Consider the following 20760-nt stretch of genomic DNA (forward strand, 5'->3'; position numbering starts at 1 on the left):
CCGCATGCTGCACCAGGGATGTGGCAGTGCCAGGGGCTGTCCCTGGAGCGTGGACAGAAGGCCAGGAGAGATAAGGACAGCCGGAGCACTCCGGAGGCAACGCTGGGCTGCAGCGGGGGCTATTGGTGCCCATTTTCAGCTGCAGACCTCCAACACCCAGAGCCCTTCCAACTAACAGTAACAGGATAAGCCGTAAAATATGTGCTCTGATTTGGAACTAGCAAACACAGCAAATAACCAATTATTCCAAATAGTTTACAGATTCTGACTTCTTTTTTTTTTATTATTTTTATTTTTGGCTTGGGTTAGCTTTGCTAACTTGCCATTTGATGGGTTATTTGTATTTCTTACAACCAAGGCATCGCAAGCCAAACTAATGGTACGAAGAACTGCACAGAAAGCACCTCATGGTGCTTCGCAAGGGAGCGTGGAGGCTCCTTGCTGCAGCTCAGCTGTGTCCGGGGCTGCTTGTGAGCTCCTCTCCTCTGGGAATGGTCATGAACTGCTCCAGTCCTGCCACTGATCCTGCAAGCTGAGGCTGGAGGGGGGACCTCTGGCCAGACCATTGCACCACTGGGAAGGCAGGAGCTGCACGGGCATCAGCCCGAGGGATGAGCACCATCCTACGAAGGGCGCTCCGCAGCTTTCCTGCACACCAGGGCCCCAGCTTCCACCTCCCGCCACCCACGCCAGGGCTCATTTGTGAGTACCCAGCCTGTAAGTACCCTGAGGACCCTGTGCCACTTTGATCCTGAGCCCAGCCAGGGTGCAGAAGACACGCACGAGGACCTGGTGCCAAGGGGAAGCAGGGCCCTCGGAGCCATTGGTGGCAAACAGGCGCTTTGCCCAGCAGTGAGCCTCACCCCAGGGGCGTGAAGGGTTAACATAAAACGTGGCCCAAAACTGCAGCTATTTTCCCTGAGCTGAAGAATTGCAAAAGCCACGTCTCCAGGAGCAGAAGCCTCTGCATGACCTGCACCAGGACAGCCCAAGAAGCAGCTGAGAGGCACCCGGGGCACAAAGTCCCGCAGAGCCCCGCTGGCAGAACGAGGGTTTCTGGATAAAATGAACTCACAAAAATCCGAATACGTTTCGGGTTAATTAGCATGGACAAGCAAATAAAACCATGCAAACGGCAGCGTCTGAAGAGCACAAATGAGGGAACAGGGCCCAGGACAGCTTAAAGGATTGCACTGAGGTCAGGCAGGAAGCCAGGGGTGGAAACCCGCTGATCGGCCCTGTGAGCCTTCACCCACAGGGACTGCTGCCCCCAGCCGTCCCCACTTCGCCCTCGAAGGGAAACCTCAACCTCCACTTTCAGGCAAAGGGCAATTTTTCCTCCCCAAAACACCGTGCTTATTTGTTGTTGGCACAATCAGCTTTCTGGTAATTCACAGCTGTATCTGCCGACATTTTAAAGCAGTTCTTCAGAAGTATCCCTGTGTTTTCCTCTGGCTCTTAGCAGTGCCTCCTTAGCACCCTTCCTTGGGGACAGCGCTGCCTGGGCAGGCCGTAGCCCATGGCACCGTGCTGTGCTCTGGAAAAGCATTGAAAGAAAAGGAGAGGAGTGGGAAACTGCCCCAAACAGTTCCATTTTCTGTGTTGCTCTCAAGATATCAAAAGCAACCCAAAGGAGGGAGCTTCACAGACACCTACATCTCACCTGTGTTTGTAACGGGGTCCCAGCGTGACCGGCTCTGGCGCAGACACCTCTGCAACGCCTGCCTGAGCCCTGCTCTCAGCTCGGCTGCCAAGCCCAGCGCATATCACAGCTCCTGGGCTTCTGGGGCTGCTGCCCCCACCCTATAGCCCCCTGTGCTTTCCCAACCCAACCACGCCAGGGTCTCACCCCGAGCACTGTCGGGCCAGCTCTGGGGGGCAGAGGCAGGGAGGGAGGTGGCACCTCCATCCTCGCAGAGCTGCGGGGACACCCGGGACAGGACCTGAGGTAGGAACTGCACTGGTCCAATTTTGGGATGCTCTGACAACTCAAACAGGGGATTCACAGGGCAAGAAAAGGGGATTTTGTGGATAATTACAGGGAGGGGAAAATAGCTCACCGTGGGGCTTGTTTTGAAGTGTTAGGAAGTCATGAGTCTCTGGGAATTAGATGGTCCTTAAGGCCCCTTCCAGCCCCAGCATTTTCTGATTTTATGGCTCCGTGCTTCAATTTTGGCTAGAGCTGTACCAGAGGAGCGTGAAGAGGGATCAGATCAGGGGGGTATGAACCCAGTTACGAACAAGTGCAGGCTCAGGGCTTGCACTCGGGCAGGCTCCAGCTCTGGCAGCCCTGAGCTGACATCAGTGCTGTGCCTGGGGCTGGGGGGCTTCAAGGTTTTCTCGTGTTTTTTCAAAGTTTTCTCAGGTTTTTCAAGGTTTTCCCAGCACCCTGCAGCCAGGCTGCTGGGGAGGAGCTGAGCAACGTGCTCGAGATGAAGGGGAAAAGCTCCTGAGGAGCACAGCGAGGGCTGGGCAGCCTGGTCTGCAGGTCCATGCGGTCCCACCACGCTGCCCCTGCCCCAGGGCATTCACGTTTGCGGTCAGCTCCCTCGCACGCTCCACACCAGGCTGCAATTTTTGGCTGTAAAAGCTTTTTTTTCCTAGCATTTAAGCAGCTGCAGTCCCTATGCCTCACTCCACAGCCACGGAAGATGCTGCTTTCGTGCGAAGATCCCCGGCCGTAAAGGAGAAGGAGCCAGGAAGGAAGGCGCGCGCGGGCGGCTCGGTGGCGCGGCTTCCCCCGGGAACGTCAGCTGCTCCCTACAACATGAGGTTTATTACATTTAATCACATCCTTGGAGGGTCCTGGTGCAGGCCAGGAGAACGGGCTTATTACTGCCTAATATTCCGTAGCTTTTATTTTAAATTAATGGTTTGCAGCTTTTTTTTTTTTCCCCTTCAAATTTTTATTTGAAGTAAAATAAAAACATATTCGTGTAAATTAAAAATGCTGATGAACTGGGGGGGGAGGCTATTTATGGACCTTTTGTTTCCAGGCTCGGCATCCAGCACCGCCACCCGGCTGCCCTCTGCACCACAAAGGGAGCCGCTGCGGTGAGCAGCGTTTGGAGGGCGCAGAGAGCGACCGGGGTGCAGGAGAGGTGCACGTGGGGCCAACCAAGCACCCATCTGTACCGTACGGAGAGCCAGCCCGGAGGTAAACATGCCTCTGACCCTGTGCCAGACCTACCAAGCTGCCTCTGGGAGGCTTCTGCATGCAAAAGGTATAGCTGCCGTGAGAAGCTGCAACCTGTCTCTTACCCCAGGTGCTCTCCTAGCTTGGATTTTGCTCTTTTCAGCTTTCCTTCCACCCCACATGGCCAGGACACAAGGGACGCCTGCTCCTACCAGTGCCACGGTTTGAGTATCGCCCCCAGGCTGACCTTCTTCACGGGCACTTTGTGCCCCCACGGCACTGCTCCGGGTTGGGTGAGTGGGAAGGAGTCCCTGTTTATTCCAGCAAGGATGTGGAAAGCAACACGATTAACGCTGGCCTGGAACACGCAGCAGGAGCACGCAGGGCTTTTGGCAGGAGCAGCCTCTGTCCTGAAACTCGTGGGCAGGTATCGAGGGTGATCTAAGAGGGGTGAAGAGCCCCAGGGCAACAGCCCTGCTGGGGCTGAATTCGGGACTTGGAGAGGAATTGCTCCCCTGCACTGTCAGCCCTAAGGAAGCAGAGCAGCCTCGCTGCCCTTCTCACATCCCCAAAGCCTGGTTTTCTCAGGAATTGCACATGAAGGGAGCAGGAGATGCTGTGCAAAGAGGAACCCATCCCTGCTCGCCCCAGCCCCATGCTTTGAGGGCACCAGCCTGCACACCTGCTGAACCAAGACTCTGCTACCAACTGACCCTAACGATCAGCTGAAACCTTCCTGCAGTGAAACCCTCCTCCTGGGGGGAGGCAGTGCCTCCTAAGGACAGCTCACACTGCTCTAGGACTTGCCGCAGTCCCGGAGGTCCCACCAAGTCCCCAGCCATGCCACGGCAGCCACCCAGGACAGGCACCAGCTCTCCCCATCTCCACCGAGCTGCCAGGCCCTGCAGAGGCCATGGAGAAGACCCCCGACCTCGTGCGGGATCCTGCCGGCCCCATGAGGGTGAGTGGGAGGCAGCCTCCCCAGCCTCGCCACCCAACCCAGCCTCCTTGCCTCGAGGTGACAAAGCAGGGGAAGCTGCCCTGCTTCTGGGACAGCAGGGGGATCCTTCACTGAAACGTCCCTGCTGGCAGATCTTTAAATATATATATATGTACATGTACCATTCATTAAAACAATTAATCGAGCAAGAAAGTTAGAAACGAAGCAATACCTACATGAGGTTCGGACCGAGAAGCTGGCATGTTAATTAGTGCTGAGCTGGTCAAACCCTCCGCAAGCTACAAATTAAAATGGTTGGTTATCAATGGGGTTAGAGAAACAATGTTCAACATACATCAGCAAAAGCACATTTTAGGAGAAATTAAAGGAACGAACCCAAAATGTTCCACCTTCCCTCCCCCTCCCCGGACCAAGCACCCCCAGCAGGGGTCTGGGTTACAGCGCTCGTTAATGTTCATCAGGTGGGACAGGGTTTGGGTGGGTGCAGGGAACACACGGGGTGCCTGCAAGCAGGGGGTTATCCTAGTCTTTGGTTGGAAACTACAGCAAAAAAACACAGTACGGAAAAGCCACCAGGGAAAGCTAAGCTGTCCGTGTGTCTCGGGACAGGAGAGCATCTCCTGCTGTGGACACAGAGGGCCGGGGTCACCTGGAGCCAAGAAGGATCTGCCTGGGGTGTCTGTAAGGCAGCAGGGCTGGGGGAGCTCAGGACCGAGGTCTGGTACAAACAAAACACCCAGCACAGGTACGGCTCATCCTGCAGCTGAACAACACATTTCCTTCAAGGTCATTTTGAGAGCCCCAAGCCCTGGCTGCAGCCCAGTCTTCAGAGCACCTGAGGCCGCCGGAGGCAGTGCTGGAGCCGGGTGCTGCTCTTGACCCTGGCACCTGGAGGGTTATTGCACGTGCTGCCAGGAGGCACCTTCCCACCGAAACGGATGTGCAGCGGAGCTCAGGTCAAGCAGAAGACACTGAACTTACAGCTGCTCCACGGGGGAAAGATTTCCCTGGGCTCATTTCCCATTAAAATGGGAGCCCGTCAGAGGCTGGTGCAGGAGACGGCAACTCGGTGACTTTTATCAAGGAGAAGAAAGAAGCTCTGCAGGTGGACCTCAGGGTTCGGGACCCAGGAGAAGAGCAGAGAGGACAAGGAGGGGCTGCAGGCAGGCAGAGGGGCTGGGGCACGCCGGGCGCCCCAGCCGCGTGTGCACGCTCAGTGCTTGCACAACCAAACCGCGCGTGCATCCCGCAGAGGGGCAAACCCGAAAGGCAGAGCCTGGGAGACTCTGTCGCAGAAAAACTGCCTTTCTGTGAGTCCTGGGAGCTTCTTTTCTTTGCGTCCGGTAACCATGATGTTCCTCCCAGCTCACGTGTGCACAGCCGCGTTTTAAACAGACCTCGGGCTGAACTTCCCACCCTGCTTGGACGAGGTGGACAACGCACTCGGCAGCCCCGGCGCGGAGGGGTTTCGTGTCTGTTTGTTTGCTCTCTTTCAGATGAGGACAACAAAGCGATCCTTTGTTCCCGTCATCCATCGGGGGAGGGACCGAGGCCAGGCTCGGCAGGGACGGGGAGAGGCTCTGGAGCCACACGCAGCACACCCATGCACACATGCGCGGGCAGGAACAGCCCCGGCTCCCACGGCCAAGGTCACGGCGCTGCGAGGACTGCAGGCAGGGGCAGGGGCCGGCCACCGGGAACCGTCCCCAGGAGAAGAAATCCCCGGGGGCAGCCGGTGGCCGCGGGTGCCGGACCACCAGCACGTGGGTCGCCCAACCTCCGACACCGGCAGGGGTGGGCACGGGAGGGATGGCAGCCAGGGCCAGGATTTGGAGGTTAGGGGAGGGAGATGGTGGGAATTCTGCTTTGGCTTTCCAGGAACAAGCCGCCTCCTCCCCTGCTTGCAAACAAAGCGCAGAATTGAAAGACAAACAAACAAACAGAGGAGAATCCATCTGGGGTCAACCGGAACAATTCGATTCATGGCAGGGTGTTTTGTTTCTGAAATGTTTGTTTCAGTGAAGAAATGCCGAAGCCTTGCACTTTGAAAATGCTGAAAACGAGCGTTTTGGCGTTGCCATCTCCCTCTGCCTGCCTCCGCTCCGACCTGCCCCGGGGCTGGGCCGAGGCTCAGATGCTTTCGGTGGGCTCAGAAGTGCCGCAGGGCACAGGCACCTATTGTGGAGCTGCACGGGGCCCCAACGTAACGCCTGCCTGAGCCCACACAGCTGGAATGATAATGACAATCTCCACCTCTGCTAACAGAAAGGAGCAGCAGGGTATCGTGCTGCTGGCTCTGCGAGGGCAGGCTGGGGAGGGAGGCGCTGCTGCTGCTGCTCGCTGCTGTGCTGGGGGAAGAGGGCCCTGCCTCCAGGTCTGGGGACACTGCTAGGGACACATTTTTCTGACCTTTGCTGGAAATTAAAAAATGAATAATAATGGTATAACGCGGTGCTGTCACTTATTTTGGTTAAAGGGGAGTCAAAGACACGCAAGAGCTCGCCTCACTTCGCGCTGCACGCCCCGGCTGAGAGACCTGGGCTCAGCCACCGCAGCCCCTCTCCTGCTCACAGGGTGCTTGGAGGCCAGAGGGTCCTTCACCTCCATCCCCTGCACCCACCGCCCAGAAACGCCCTGGACGTCTTTGCTAACTGTGGGAGCAATGAGCAAACCGGGAGACCCGCAGTGAAGAGGCCTGGACGCCGGGATGTGGAGGTGGGCTGCGTTTTCTTACGGACAGATTCACTTCTGCGCAGCCCAGCCAAAAGCCGCCCCGGGAGCACACGGCAAGCAGCAGAGGGTGCCCAGGGTCACCCAGGAAGGGCTGAACACCCTTGCTGAACACCGGGCCTGTGGGACAAGCCGTGGGAGTCCCCCAGAGGACCCGCTGTCACCAGCCCCTGTACCCCACCACCTCATCGGATCACTCCACGCCCGTGGCTCTGGCAGCACCCAGAAAGGGACCAACGCTGCAGGAAGATGCGGGCACCATCCACTGCCCCCCCCTTGTCATGCTGCAGCCCCAGCGGCAGTAACTGCTCCCCTCCTCTGCAGCAGGCTCCGGGATGGTGACAGGTCGCCTCCGCCAGGACAAAGACACAGAGGATCCAGCTGCCAGCCCTGATGGGAGCCCCACCTTCTGGTCGTCACCTTCTAAAAATGCCTTTTGCCTCCAGATTGGTAGGAAACCTCCTTTCCTCCCACCAGAGCCGACACGGGTCACCTCCAGCTCCAGCACTCAGTCACCGGGAGCACACCAGGACCCTGTGCTGGCTCCCACCCTGCTGCAGACACAGCAGCACCCCTGATTTCCAAAGCAAGTAGCAGACAGAGACCCAGCTATGCTGAGGGTGAAATCTTGATCCATGTACAACACAGCCATGGTGTGTGGGTCTCCTCCAGGACAAGCAGCACCCTAAGGTCTCGGGGAAGAACGTCAGAGCTAGGGAAAGAGTGTTTTCCCATGATTATGGACAGAAAACACATGAATTTCCCAGCAGGGGTGGGTTACAGGGTATAATTCAAAAGAGAAATGGACGGACCTGGGTCTGGCATGCGATCAGATGGTGCCCACAGCCTCTGCAGGAGCACCACGCATTTGGGAAAGCATCCAGAGCAAAGCTTTGGAAAGGGTGGGAGCTGCAGGGGATCTGCAGCTGCTGCTTTCCTTCCATCGCAGCCTGCATGGGGGGAACCCCCCGTCCTGCCCCGAGTGAAGGCAGCACCCGAAACAGGACTGGAGGGATGGTGGTGCCTCCTCCAGCTCCCCAAGTGCAGGTGCAAACGGGATGAGGCACAGGGATCACGGAAAACTCGCACCAGCAGCGGTGGGGAGAGATCTGCACCGCCAGGGCCATGCCTCTGGTTGTTCCCCCAGCAAGGGTGGCCGGTGAAAGGCCGGGCCTCACATCCACAGCTCTGTTCCTTCGCTCTCTGCACAGCACCCACGGCTGCTGGCTTGCATGCCCCATGCCACCAACGAGCACTTTCATGGTTAACGTTGGTCAAAAGACAGGAAAAAAAGTAATAAAGGATGATTTTTTTCATTTTCTTATCCAAGCTAACTGCAATAAAAGCCATGGAAGCCAAAAGAAATTTGAAATTGTGCCATTTTTGGAGTGCAAATTGAAGAGTGTGAGCCCTGCATTTCTCTTTCTTCCTTGCCCTCGCCTCCAGGTGCAACAAAACTTGGGGAAAACAGGAAAACAGTGAATGGGTCTCAGGGGGGAGACTGTAAGAAAATGAACTGCAGCAAAATTAACACGAAAACCACTCTTGATTTTCCCCCCTAGAAAATAAAGCGAGGAAAGCGTCCAAAGAAAAGAAAAATCCGTGAAATCATCGAGGAAGAGATGCCTTTTCGTTAAAAACCCACGTGTTCTGATCAGGGCATTCTGGGCGCTGGTGGGCATGGCAGAGCAGGGGAACCCCCGGCGCTGTGCCAGGGGTGGGGGCACCCTAGGGTGCTGCCCTGTGCCGCCCAGGCACCAGCAGAGGAGGGGATGGTGCAAGATGGGAGCCCCCTGTCCACTGAGCACCAACGTGCTGCACAAATTGGCCAAGGGAGGGACCTGGCACGGGGGTCCCCAGCTGGATGCAGGGGGGTGAGCACCCACTGCAGCCGCCGCTGCGCCCACCCAAGTCCGTGAAGGATCTTTGGGGCAAAAACAGAGGTTCCCAGAGGGAATCACATTTCTCTCTTGGGACTTTGCAGGTGTCTGTGCAGGCTGAGCAGCCCCAGCTCTCTCAGAGGAGAGAAAAAAAAAAAAAAAAAGGTTCGCTATAGATTTCAGAACACGCCAGAAAAAAATAATCCATCCAAAAAAAAAAAAAGCTGGGTAGATTTCTCTATTAAAAAATCAGAAGCGAGGTCGCCACAGCTCTCCAGAGCTGCAGCTACAACACCGACCATCATCACTCCATCTGCAGCACCAGGTCCTGTGCCACAAACGCCACCAACCTCCCCCTGCTGCCACCAGCCCGGGGCACGGCTGAGGGCCAGCAGCCTCCTGAAACCTGCCAATGCCACCAGTGCCCTCACCACATCACCTCCTCGTGCCACAAAGCGGCATCGCTTGCCCGGCATCACTCAGCAAACCAGGGGTAAAGTCATGAGCCACGTCCCAGCCCTCCTGCCCGTGCTATTCGGTGGCGCCCTCACTTTTCTGTCACGTGCTTTCTGCACTGGGCTAGAAAAGGTGTTTTTTTATTTGCAGCAGCACAGGTTCCCATTCCAAGCCTTGTTTCGCTGTGATTTTTACAGACATGCTCCAGTTACTTTACTGATACAAGCTGAAGCACAATTGTAAACAGTTAAAACAAAGCCACAAATGGCAAGGACACGGAAAGCCAATTAGGCCGTCAGCTGTATTTTCTCTCTCGAGCTGCTTTCCCCTTTCAGTGACACTTGTGCGCTCGGGCCAGGGTTTCTGGACTGCTCTGTCGGGTCCCCACCGGCTCCTGAGGCACCCCCAGAGGAGCCTGGGCTGGGTGAGGAAGAGGAGGGCCAGCTGCAGCCAGACCGCAGCAGGCTCCGGTCCCACACCCAGCTTTTGCCAAGCACCGGCCAAAGTCTTCGTGTTCCTTAGCCCAAGGTGAAGTGGGCAGAGGCTGCGGCACGTACTGCATGCTGCTGTGCCACGGGGAGGGCTGGCACGGCACGCAGCCGGCACGCATGGCCCGGCAGGAGGGATGCAGCGAGGAGGGAGGCGCGGCTCCAGTTCCCCATCAGGCTTCTCTAGCCCAGGGTACCTTGCAGCACCCACAGCCCTTAAAAAACAGGGGGTTGAAATGCCAGAACATGCTAAATACACCAAAGGGAATAGGAGACGGTGAGAAGCTCCACCAAATGCCTCTGGCAATGCTTTTGGCTGTTCTGAGTAACCCGGCTTGCCTACAGCCCGGTGCATCAAGGCACACGTCTGCACTGACACGTCTCTGCCTCAAAGAGGGCGCAGCTGCTGGCTGCCCACCTACAGGAATGCGAAACACCAGCATGGCCAGTGCCACCAGTGTGGCCAGACATTGCCAGCCACGCTTTAGGAAGGAGCAATAGCAGCCCCAGGGGCACTGCCCGCCTGGCCCGCCTGCAGGGCACAGCTGCATGCAGAGGGAGGTGCGTGTCCTGCAGCCCCCAGACTCACGGCATGCCCAAGTTTTCTTCCTGCAACAGCAGCAACACATTCCTCCTTCATCAACTAGGCTAAAGCATGCGCAGTTGCCACCAGGGGATAGCCAGCGGCCCCAGTCCCTGCCACGGCCCTCTGCCGAGGAACCGGAGCTGCAAACAACGAGCAGCACTGGGGCAAGGCGACCTGGCCCTGTGCTCGTGGTATGGACAGAGTCACAGCCCTCCGGTGGGACCCTGGGCAAACCGTCCCACCTGCCCGCACCAGGTCACCCGGTCCAGTGCCGGTGTAAGCCCCTGCAGGACCGCCAGCTCCCTGGGGCACTGACGGCCATTTCCAGCATCCCGCAGAGCAGAGCACTACGGGGATGAGTGCCAACCTTTCCCAGCCTCAACCAAACCACGCAGTTGAGGAAGAGATGCCAAAGGGGTGAGCCTCTCACAGACACATTTCTGCTGTCCCAGAAAATCAATCTGACACCTCTTATCAAACATACGGGAAAAGGATGAGCTTGTGGCTGTTTGTTGTAGCATGGGGGAAAAGGGAGGTGAAAACAGGTGAAAATGCAAAAAGAAGGCTATGACCAAACATGACCCCACATTTGCACCAATCTGCCCAGCCCTGCACCCAGACAAGTTCCCCCACATCGAAATACTTGTTAAGTAAGAATCTGTAGCAACTTTTTACCTACCTGGGCAGGAAGAAGGGGCTCTTTGTCATCAATGTCAATGAGGACGTCATCCCTGGGCGTGAGGCTCACATCATCTGCAATCGGAGCAAGCACAGGCATGAGCAGGACATCCAGCTGTTACAGACCCCAGAACCAAACCACCTCCAGATCAAGCTCCAGGAGCAGCTTCAGCCATGCCCAGAGCCCTCGCACCACCCAAAGCTCACGTTCACGGGGCTTGGCCACAGCCCACCAACGGACCCCAGAGCCAAACTCCTCCTCAGCACCTCCTGGGCCTTTTACATCAGACCTACAGCTGTACTGAGCGACAAGCCATGCACACAGCCACCCACAGCTCCTCCTGGGGAAGGGCGAGGGGGGCAGCCAGCGGTGGGCTCAGTGCCATGGGTACCTGCGTGCTCCTGGGGCCCGTCGGCCTCCTCGTGGTAGGGGTCACAGTAGAAGTCCTCCAGCGAGCGGACGGTGCACTGCCCCACCACGGGCCTGCGGCCGAACGGCCTGTTGTCGATGATTTTGATGATGATGGGGGGGCTGTACAGGCTCTCGCTGGGCAAACGCTGCGGGCAGAGGGGGGGGCACACGTAAATACACAGAGCGCCCACCCCGCACCTGCCTGAAGGGAAGCGAGGCTGAGCAGGGCAGAATCAGCTCCGGCCCAGGGTTGTTTTATAGGCCCCCGGAGGTCCCTTCCCCATGCCGGCCGCGTGGGGCCGAGGTCCTCACCACCTCCATGAAGAGCACGCAGACGTCGAAGTTGGGGTTCTTCTTGACGTTCTTGATGACGCAGGACTGCACGAGCTGCCCGCCGCACTCCACCAGCAGGCTGGGCGAGGTGACGCTGGCCAGCTGGTAGCTCTTGAGGTTCCTCAGCCCCCAGGCCAGGATCTGCAGGGTGAGGGGGACGGGCAGAAAAGGCTGAGCCAAACTGCTCCCTCTGGGTCTGCCCTGAGCGTCTCAGCAAGAGAGTCAAACCCAAAGGTTGGCCCACCGCGAGGGAGAGCCAAATCCCCCACGTGGGCCAGGTGCTGTGAGGAGAAGGCAGGCCATGCAGCGAGCATTCATCCCTCTGGGCACAGCATGCCCTGTGTCCACGTTGCTCATCTGATAATGGCCTAAAGAGCAAGTGTGGGCCTGGGCCAGGGCTTGGTGAGGTTCAGCTTCCCCGGTGGGAAGTCAGACCTGGTGCCAGCTCGGTGATGGGACCAGAGGGCAAAATGGAAACCCGTTGGCCCACTGAGGCAAGTACATGCAGCGGGAGTGGAGGAAATTGTGTTTTTTTCCATGCAGAGCAAACCCAGAGCCAAGATCATGGCTTGAGGAGACTTGTGGCTGACAGCTGATGGGCAGAACCAGCTCCCAGCGCTGGCTGGACCCTGTGCCCACCAAGTCTGCTCGGCTCCCATTTCTGGGTCTCACCCCCGTGCACTCCCTGCCACTCACCTCGATGGCCGTGCGCTGCAGGACTGGCTTGATCCCCTGGGGCACCATGTAGATGTTGGGCTCCCGCTGGGGCGGCGGGTATGGCAGGTCGGAGTCTGCAGACTGCGGGGTGGAAGGGTGATAGCATCAGAGGGGACACGACTGGGCACCAGCCCCATCGCCTCCCTACGCTACATCCCCCAGAGCCTCCTCCCTGCTAAAGCCGTCTCCTCCCCGCTGTCCGTGACACCCAGACGGGGGGAAATGGACGTACTTGCAAACTATTTCTCTCCCTTTAATCTGACCCCGGGAAAGACCAAGCACCTCTTGCTCAGAGCGATGCCTGAGCCTTCCCAAGGGAACTGGGAGGCATCTCCTGCCCCACGCCGAGGCACAGTCTCCTTTGGGGGAGGAGGAGATGAAACCACATCTACCCCAGACCAGGGCCGCAGTGAGGTAGTTATGGGGAGGGATGAAGAGAGCGGATGAAGCAGCAGCAGGGGGAGAATTAGTGGCGTTAGCTCCGTGCGCTGGGCAGTGAGATGCTGCGGCCAGCGCCCACGGTCCAGCGGGCAGAGGTGGGGCAGCACGATGGGACGCAGGCTGGCATCACCCCCAGCCGCGGGAAGGGGCACACGATACAATCAGAGATCGTCTAGATTCGGAAAAACCTTCGTGACCATGAAGTCCAACCATCAGAGGTTACCATTCAAGGTAAAACACCTCTGCCACCTCTTGTTAATTCAAGGCCTGGAATAGTGATTGCCTGAAAGCATCGGATTTTTATTGCTATGTTGTGTGTGATGTATAAATTTATGTTATTCTTCTGCATCTGTGTTCCCACCTTGTATCTTCTCTTGAGGTAAGTGCAAGCTTTCCTCAGCTAGGGCTGTCTTTTATCCTAACGCAGTGAGGCCCTGATCCAACCGGTACTGTTGGATTCCATGGAATTTAAGAAAATATATATTTTGTTTTATTAGTAATAAAGGAATACCACCGACTCACAAAAAACACAGTTTAAAGAGCTACATGGCTGGTACTAAACTAATTAATTACTAACCCTAAGAATCTGTAACAGTCCATCTGCTTTGGTAAATGTAAAGATCCAGCAGAACACCCACTTGTTGCCCACCAGCTGTCCCTACAATAGGGCACTTCTGATTTAATACTGAAAATGATTGGATATAAAGTACTCCCAGGATACTAATGGCAGGAGTAATCGCAATTCAGCACTAAAAAGTATGTTTTTGTGGGGATTTTTGTGATAAGATTTAACATACTATTTTAACACTGATCCCATAAGAGAACGATGCCGGCCCCAGGACGGGGCTCAGGTGCAGACAGAAGGAGGATTCCTTCACCGTGAGACCAAGTCTGGACAGCAGGCGAGGAACTCAAAATTTGCTTTCACAGGGCAGGAAGGAGGGAGCCAGACTTCCCTGGCTGCTGATGGAGGATGGGCTCAGAGCCCTTCCAGGGTTTGGGTTCTTCTTGACCTGGATCTTTGAATTCAGACTCACTGAGAAGGCAGGAATGAAAGCAAAACCTCTAAAAATGCATCCTTCAACCAAGGGCAGTTGGAACCAATTTAGGAGACCGGCATTCTTTTCAGGCTGAAGTATTATTGCATTAAATTAAGTGGGTGTATGCATTTCAAGTATGGGACTGGTTGGGGTTTATGTGCATATGCAGATGACTACGCTACAAAGGGATTTTCCATAGTGGCATGTTGGATGTACTAGATGTTAAGCTCTACTTTGCAGTGGCAGCTGCCGGTGGCTGCTGAACTGAACTGTGTGTGCACTGGGTCTGGCCTGGGGCAGCAGAATGGACTGCACGGCCCTTGAAGAGCTGTCCCCAGATTCGTTTGTCATGCGCTGCACTTACAGCACTTCAAGGTGCCTAAGCAGGGGCTGAAGCAGGACAAGCCTCAGTCTGTCCTCGTTCGATGAAAAACGGTTGTTTCTATCTTTAATTGTGCTTAAGTTGCATTTAAGCTGCTCACCGGAGACACAGCTGGGGAAGCCAGCCCACCTCCAAGCCCTGAGGAAGGCTCAAAATGTGATGTCTGTTCCCCAAAAGGGAGTACTTATCCCCTCTAAGAGAGCTCCTAAATTTCCACTGGCACAAATGCCACGTGTTGCGTTTCCTTATAGCCGGTGGACTAAAGATTATTTCAATTTTTCTGTCCTCTGGCAAATCCGTAAGGGAAAAGGGGAAACCCTTAGGGAAAGAGCTCCTGCTTGCCCCCGTCCTGCTGGGTCCACCAGCAGCTTTGACAGCAACAGCACCCGTCTGGCTCCCAGCACTGCAACGCCTTCAGCTAGGGCTGTGCTTCTCCCAGATCTCCGCTGGATGAACGAGCATCAGAGGTTTCACCAGCTGGGACAGAAAGGGGCAGCGAGTCCTTGGGACGAGTGGACACAGGGAGGCACCTTGGAGGATTCAGGGTCATAGTGGGGAACAAGCAATTCCCAGACACAGCTCTCAACCCAGCCACAGCAGGAAGGACAAGACACCCATGCAAAGGCCCGTGGGGTCAGCTGGAAGCTGTATTTTTTTTTTGAGTGGGGCCAAGTCAGGGGAATCAGAGTGGAAGGGAGCTCTGGAGGCCACCTCGTCCAACCCTGCCTTTCACACAGCGGTGGAAGAGAGGTGAGCAAAAGTCCACGCAGCTCAGCCCAGCCGAAACAATGACTGGCAACTTCTCCCTGTTTGAGCACGCAGCTGGGTGATGCAATCCAAGGGGAAGTTAAATCCCAGTGCGTGGAGGGGATATGTCCTAAAAGGGCTGCTCCCACTTCCACCAAACAGAAAGGCAGGAGAAGGAAGTCTGGTGCCAGCCTGGCCATCCAGACACAACATGAACCCGAATCTGAGGCGTGTATGAGCCTGGCTGCCCCCAGGGGTTTATTTACTGCTAAGGGAACTGGAGCCTCCAGGCTGGCATTGCTCTTTGGGATGCAACCTCAGGGACCTGGTTTGGAGGGGCTCCTGCAGGGCAGGGGGGTGAGGCCAGGCTGCGTCTGAATTTGCTTTCTGGACAGGGGCAGAGGAACAGAGGGGAGCCAAGTGTCCGAGCATAAAAGGTACCCATTGGAGGAGCCCCTCGTAGAACAAGGCGGGGGTGCAGAGCTGTGGAGTGCCCAGTCCAGAAATGGCAGTGGCAAGAAATGGAGGAGAAAGAGCAGAGAGATGGTTATGTTTACACGAGCTCGGCCATCTCAGCACACATGGAGCATGAAGACGAGCCCTCCCGCACCACCAGGAACGGCTGATGGAAGAAACCACGGAAGAAACTTCCACTGTGGGTGGAAGAAACTAATTTTGCAAAGATGTGCTCATGCCATCCAATCCTTCACGGAGGGTGGCCAAGCTCTTTCCATGCCCCAGGTTCCTCATCACTTGTCTCCCAGACTTTGGGGTTACCTGGCTCCTAGGGCCACCACAGCACTCAAACAGCTTTGCCCCTCGTTCAGCTCCCTGCCTTGGGCTTTCCAAGATGCCAGCCCACCCTGGCAGTGCTCAGTTCAGCCAGTGATGGGCTCTGCAGGGTGTACAGCTTTGTATGTATTTAATTTAGAGCACATGGAACACACCAGCACATGCCACAATTCATGGTGAATCCCTCCCCAAAAAGCTGCAAACTTTTCAGGGGGGATTCCAGCTGAGGTCCAGTGAGAGGTCAGCACAGCATTTCGGCTTTCACATGCTTTGTTTGGCCAGGTTGAACATCAGCAGACCTCATGCACACACATCCCACAAAGGTTAATTAAATACCACCCGACGTGCCCTGCCTCAGGAGCCCTTCCTGAGGTAAGGGCAGAGCCATCTGCCCCATCCTGCTGGTGACCACTCATTTCTAAAACCCTGATGCAATGGATTTGACCCATCTGAAATGAAGTGGCTGCCCCGTGGAGGCACAATTTCAACAATGTCCAAGATGTGGAGACAAAAAAAATCTTACAGACTCACCTCATCCAGGCTGGAGGAGAGCTCATTCTGTTTGGAGAAGAGAAGGAAAGCAGAGTTAGAGCAACTCCCAACCATAAGCCATCCTAGGGCTTTTAGACTGCAGCTGATAACCAAATGGGAAAATGATGCTGTCCAAGTCTCTGCCTCCCCTGGCTCAGTTTGAGAAGAAATCAGTGCAGGTGACATAAAACATTTGAAAGCCCAGCATCAGTTAATGCCTTCGCTGGGCTTCTGGGTAGGAGGTGTGCTGGGAAGCACAGCCCTTCTCAATAGAAATGCTGAATTTTCTCAGGGCAGGAATACATCCTTCCATATATCTGGAATGGGATATGCTCGCTCTGCCTTGGAGGTCAAAAGCGAGCTACCTCGCTCACTCCAGCTCCCTCCGCCATCAGCTAAAGGAAATCAGCACCCCCGCATGGGGATTCATCCATCTCAAGACAGGTGCCTAAGACAGGATGGACAAACTGCCTGCAGGACCAGGGCTGCAAGGTCCACTGCAATCCCCTGCTGAGACCCAGCAGCTCTTTGGGGCAGGGGACCGGAGGGGATAGTCGAGGGTGCAGGGCCGAGGAGTTACAAGCAGGAGGGAGGCATTACCTCGAAGCCAGGGATGTGATGGACAGCCGGCTGTGGAGAAGAAAAACACACACTTGTCGTTTGCACTCCTGGCGACGAGAAACATTTTGGAGCTGGGCTCCTAAATCCTGGGCGAGAGGGCAGGGCTCTGCCTCCAGCAAGGAGGCACGAGCAGAGCTTTGCAGCCACCAGGCTGCCTTCGGCTGGCATCAAGCAAGGTCCTTGCACAGGACCAAAGTCTTTCCCACCCAGCCCTGCAGCTTCTGCACGGGGTGAGGAGGCAGCAGAGGCAGCGTGCAGATGACTCGGCCCCGTCCTGGCAGCAGAGACCTCCCCGGCAGCACACAGCATCCCCTCGCCACCTCCCCTGGACATCAGCTCCCGTATTCCACGGGTGGCTGCCAACCTGCCCAGCTTCGTGCAGCCAGAAGTGGTGCACAGCCGATGTCAGCCTCCCTGCATGGGCACAGCCCTGGTCCCCCCAGCAGCCCCGGCACATGGAGCAGGGCTGAGACCCAGCACATCCCCGGCAGCAGCAGCGTGCAGGCAGCACAGCATCCCCGCAGGAGCAGCGCTGGGACCCCACATGGCGGGGAGAGAGGAGGGAGCTGCGGGACCCCGTTCCCAATTAGCACCTGGGGGCCGGGAGGGGGAAGCAGGAGGGGCAGATGTAGGCTTCCATCCACTTCCCTTGGCACGGAGGCAGAGCTGGGCTGCAGCCAGTGGAAAAGCAAGGGATGAAAAAGGCGAGGGGGTGGTGCGTGCATGGGGAGGGTGGAAAGGGAACGAGAGCGCACGGGGCACGAAGAGCAGCCTCTCCAGCCCGGGCTGGCTCTGCGGTGCAGCCTGCGTCCCCTGCGGCTCGTTACGCGAGCAGCCAGCAGAGCCGGGCAGCTTGCTGCAGCAGTAACCGCCCACCGCAGCTCTCATAAATCCCCTCCGGAAATTAACTCTGCTCTGAGCAAAGGGCAGCGATCTGGGGCTGGATGCTCTGGGCTCTTCCCGCGGTGCAGAGGTGCCAAGGCTCAGAGCTAAGTGAGCCTGGCCAAGCTGGCTGGATGGAAGCAGCACCTCCCAAACCAGCACCCCGGCAGCCAAGGCTTGGACCCGGCACCGAGCCTCTTCCCACTGCTCTGCTAATCCACCGCATGGCTGGAAGCTGCGGAGGGGCACCCGGAGAGGCATTGAGCCCAGCGGGGATAACAGTGCCGAGCAAAGGCTGGGAAAGTGCTGAGACACAGAGGGAAGAAGCCAGCGTTGCAGTCAGAGGACGGGGCGCTCACCTTCTCCCTCTGAATCAGCTCGAAGGACGCCAGCAGCTCCCCGACGCTCCTGCTGCCCTTGCTGATCGGGTGCCAGGAGAGCCGCGGCGAGCGCTGCAGGCTGGGCTTGCACACGCAGCGCCCCATGAACTCGTCCGCGCCCTGGAAGGCAGCAGAGGGACGGGGAGCCCCCCTCAGATACCTGCCACGGCGTCTGACCCACGAGGAACCCGTCCACCCAAAGAGGATTCGGATGCCCATGCAGACCCAGGTCTTCCAGCTCCTCCCTGTTACTACTAGGGATAGAAACGCACTCTTTTTGCGTATTTTGGCTTAAACAGGAGGTGAGATTCCTCTGCTATCGCACAATTTCAGAACAGGAGCTTGGAGTATGACACAGAATCACAGAACACAATGACAGAGCATCCCGAGCTGGAAGGGACCCCCCTTGATCACCGAGTCCAGCTGCTGGCCCCAGAAGCAGGACCAGCAGCTCCTCACGAGCCCATTCACCATCTGCAGCTGGACCTCCGGCTGCCCTCGCTGCCACCCCGAGGAGTTTCCAGCTTTCCCAGGAGTGACAGAGAGCGTGATAACTTAGGTCCCAGCACAGCAGCTACAGGAACTGAAGCAGGACCTTGGGGTCAGCAGTGAGGTCAGGGCCCTCTCTGCCATAGGCAGGGCACGACACGACCTCCACCACGAGAGCCCACGTGGAGGGAAGAGAGGAGGGGGGAGACATACCGAGACGTTCCCAAGGTGTTGTGCGTGCCGTGCATTCATGCACTGCTCTTACAGGTGGTCTGAAAGCCCTCCTGCCCTTGTGGCAGGCTACAGTCCAGTTTGTCTGGGGAGGATTCAGGGTTATCTCCCCACCCAAACTGCCATCACTGCAAGGCACTTTGGATACTGTGGGCAGCTGGGCAAACAACAGTGCACAGTCCCCCTACTCCCACGACTGCTTTAAATCCTGTCCCAAGTTCTTTGCACAAGTAACTATGGCTAACTGAGACACTCGGCAACATCGATACAGCCTTGGTAACTGGAGCAGGGCACCACGGACATCAGCAGCACCCTAAAATCCACTTGCTGGATTTTTATCATCTGAGTGTCCAGGCCGGTGTCCGAGCTACCCAGAGATGCTACAGCTTTGCACTCCACAAGGCAGGAATGGTGCTGTGCGTTTCTCCCATTTACCTCAGCACACTCATACCACGAAGGCCCAGCTCATGCCAGTACACTTACATAGGTGTCATGGTCATATATTTCCACCACGATGTTGGGAGGGGAGTCGGACACCTTCTGGGGGTCCCCGAAGATCTCTATCTCATAGAAGATGAGCGTCTGGTCCCAGGTGGGGTTCAGGGTGTTCTTGATCACCACCGTCTTCTGGCTTTGGTGGAGGAAGGAAACAATGGCATACGGATCTGCAAGGGACGGTGGGCAAGAGGTGAAGGCTGAATCACAGCTACCAGTCGGAGGAGAATTCACGTCGTACAAGCACCTGCAGCTGTGCAGGGAAGACCGCAAACAAGCTGAGAGAGCCGTGGGTCTTTTGGGAACAGCAACGACATTCCCATCGTGTCCCAGGCAACTCCACCTCTTACCCCTATACACCAGTTACCCTCAGCTGAGGCACTTCCCAAGCTAGGTGTCACCTGGCAAGGATCCAAAACGACGTGAGGAACCATCGCTCTGGGGTCTCACCCAGGTCACCCCAAAGCCAGTCCCAGGAGAGCTGCTGGTGGCCAGGAGCACGGCACACCCCATGAACGCTCGGCACCGCACAAACCCCCAGTCCCAGGAGGGGACCCCAGCCCCACAGGAGCTCTCGTGCCCCCCACGCAGAGCACGGGGAGCTGACACTGGAGAACACCGGCCCCTGCGTGCCCTGGGCATGCGGGTCGGCCCCGAACACCCCACAGCGGGCTCTGGCGGGGCAGGGAGGCATCCCCCACCTCCCTCCCTCCGCCAGAGGCTGGGGGGGGGGCCGGGGGGATGTATTTTCCTTCTTGGCGTCCGGACCGCAGCAGACGTGTTTAATGAGCCGGGCTGTTTGCGAGGTGGCCGGCTGGAGAGAGCACTATTCACGCTGGGAAGAACCTTTTCCACTTACGCGCTTTTTTCCAGTAAGAGGAAAGCAGAATGCGTTACAATAAACAAAAAAACCATGGGTTTGGATTTGCTTTTTTGCTCTTTTTTTCCCCTCTTCTTCTTTTTAAAGGAGGCCTCCATAAAGCCCCTTTGTTTAGACCCTCGTGTGCACAGAAGGTTTATTTTTATAACTGTGTAAAGCCCCCTTAATGAACTCCTTTATGCTTTGTTAAGGCAGCAGAGATCACAATTCCACATTGTGGCATGTTGTTACTCATGTTGTCCTTGGCTGGGTTTTTCCGAGGGAAGGGACTCCCTCCCCGCTCCGCGATCGGGGCCATGAGATCACCTCGGTCCCCACCGTTTCGAACAACAACCCCATTGTGGAGACGGGACCTCGGTGGGCGCAGACACTGGGTGATTGTTTGGGTGCCCTGCACCTCTCCGGGGTATTTGTGCCCCTACATCGCACCCCTCTGCTTCCAAATAGCGGGGGGAGCCCGAGCCCCCCCGGG

General features: G+C 56.7%; 1 protein-coding gene across 3 annotated transcripts in view; it reads right to left on the minus strand.

Moving 5' to 3' along the window:
• The window catches only part of DYSF (dysferlin), a 93457-nt gene that overhangs the window by 41596 nt on the left and 31101 nt on the right, over positions 1-20760 (minus strand). Inside the window, exons 32-40 of one of the 3 annotated variants that reach the window (XM_035547302.2) lie at positions 19397-19578; positions 18173-18313; positions 16911-16940; positions 16311-16337; positions 12357-12458; positions 11640-11801; positions 11308-11473; positions 10917-10990; positions 4313-4375 (exon numbers count right to left, since the gene is read on the minus strand). In XM_035547302.2, coding sequence (XP_035403195.1) covers positions 4313-4375; positions 10917-10990; positions 11308-11473; positions 11640-11801; positions 12357-12458; positions 16311-16337; positions 16911-16940; positions 18173-18313; positions 19397-19578 — 947 coding nt within the window. Of the gene's footprint in view, positions 1-4312; positions 4376-10916; positions 10991-11307; positions 11474-11639; positions 11802-12356; positions 12459-16310; positions 16338-16890; positions 16941-18172; positions 18314-19396; positions 19579-20760 lie in introns of all 3 variants that reach the window. The other 2 variants (XM_050710431.1, XM_050710433.1) reach the window with 2 other exon arrangements.

This window comes from Cygnus atratus, chromosome 4 (assembly GCF_013377495.2).
Source record: "Cygnus atratus isolate AKBS03 ecotype Queensland, Australia chromosome 4, CAtr_DNAZoo_HiC_assembly, whole genome shotgun sequence".
Classification (NCBI taxonomy): Eukaryota; Metazoa; Chordata; class Aves; order Anseriformes; family Anatidae; genus Cygnus; species Cygnus atratus.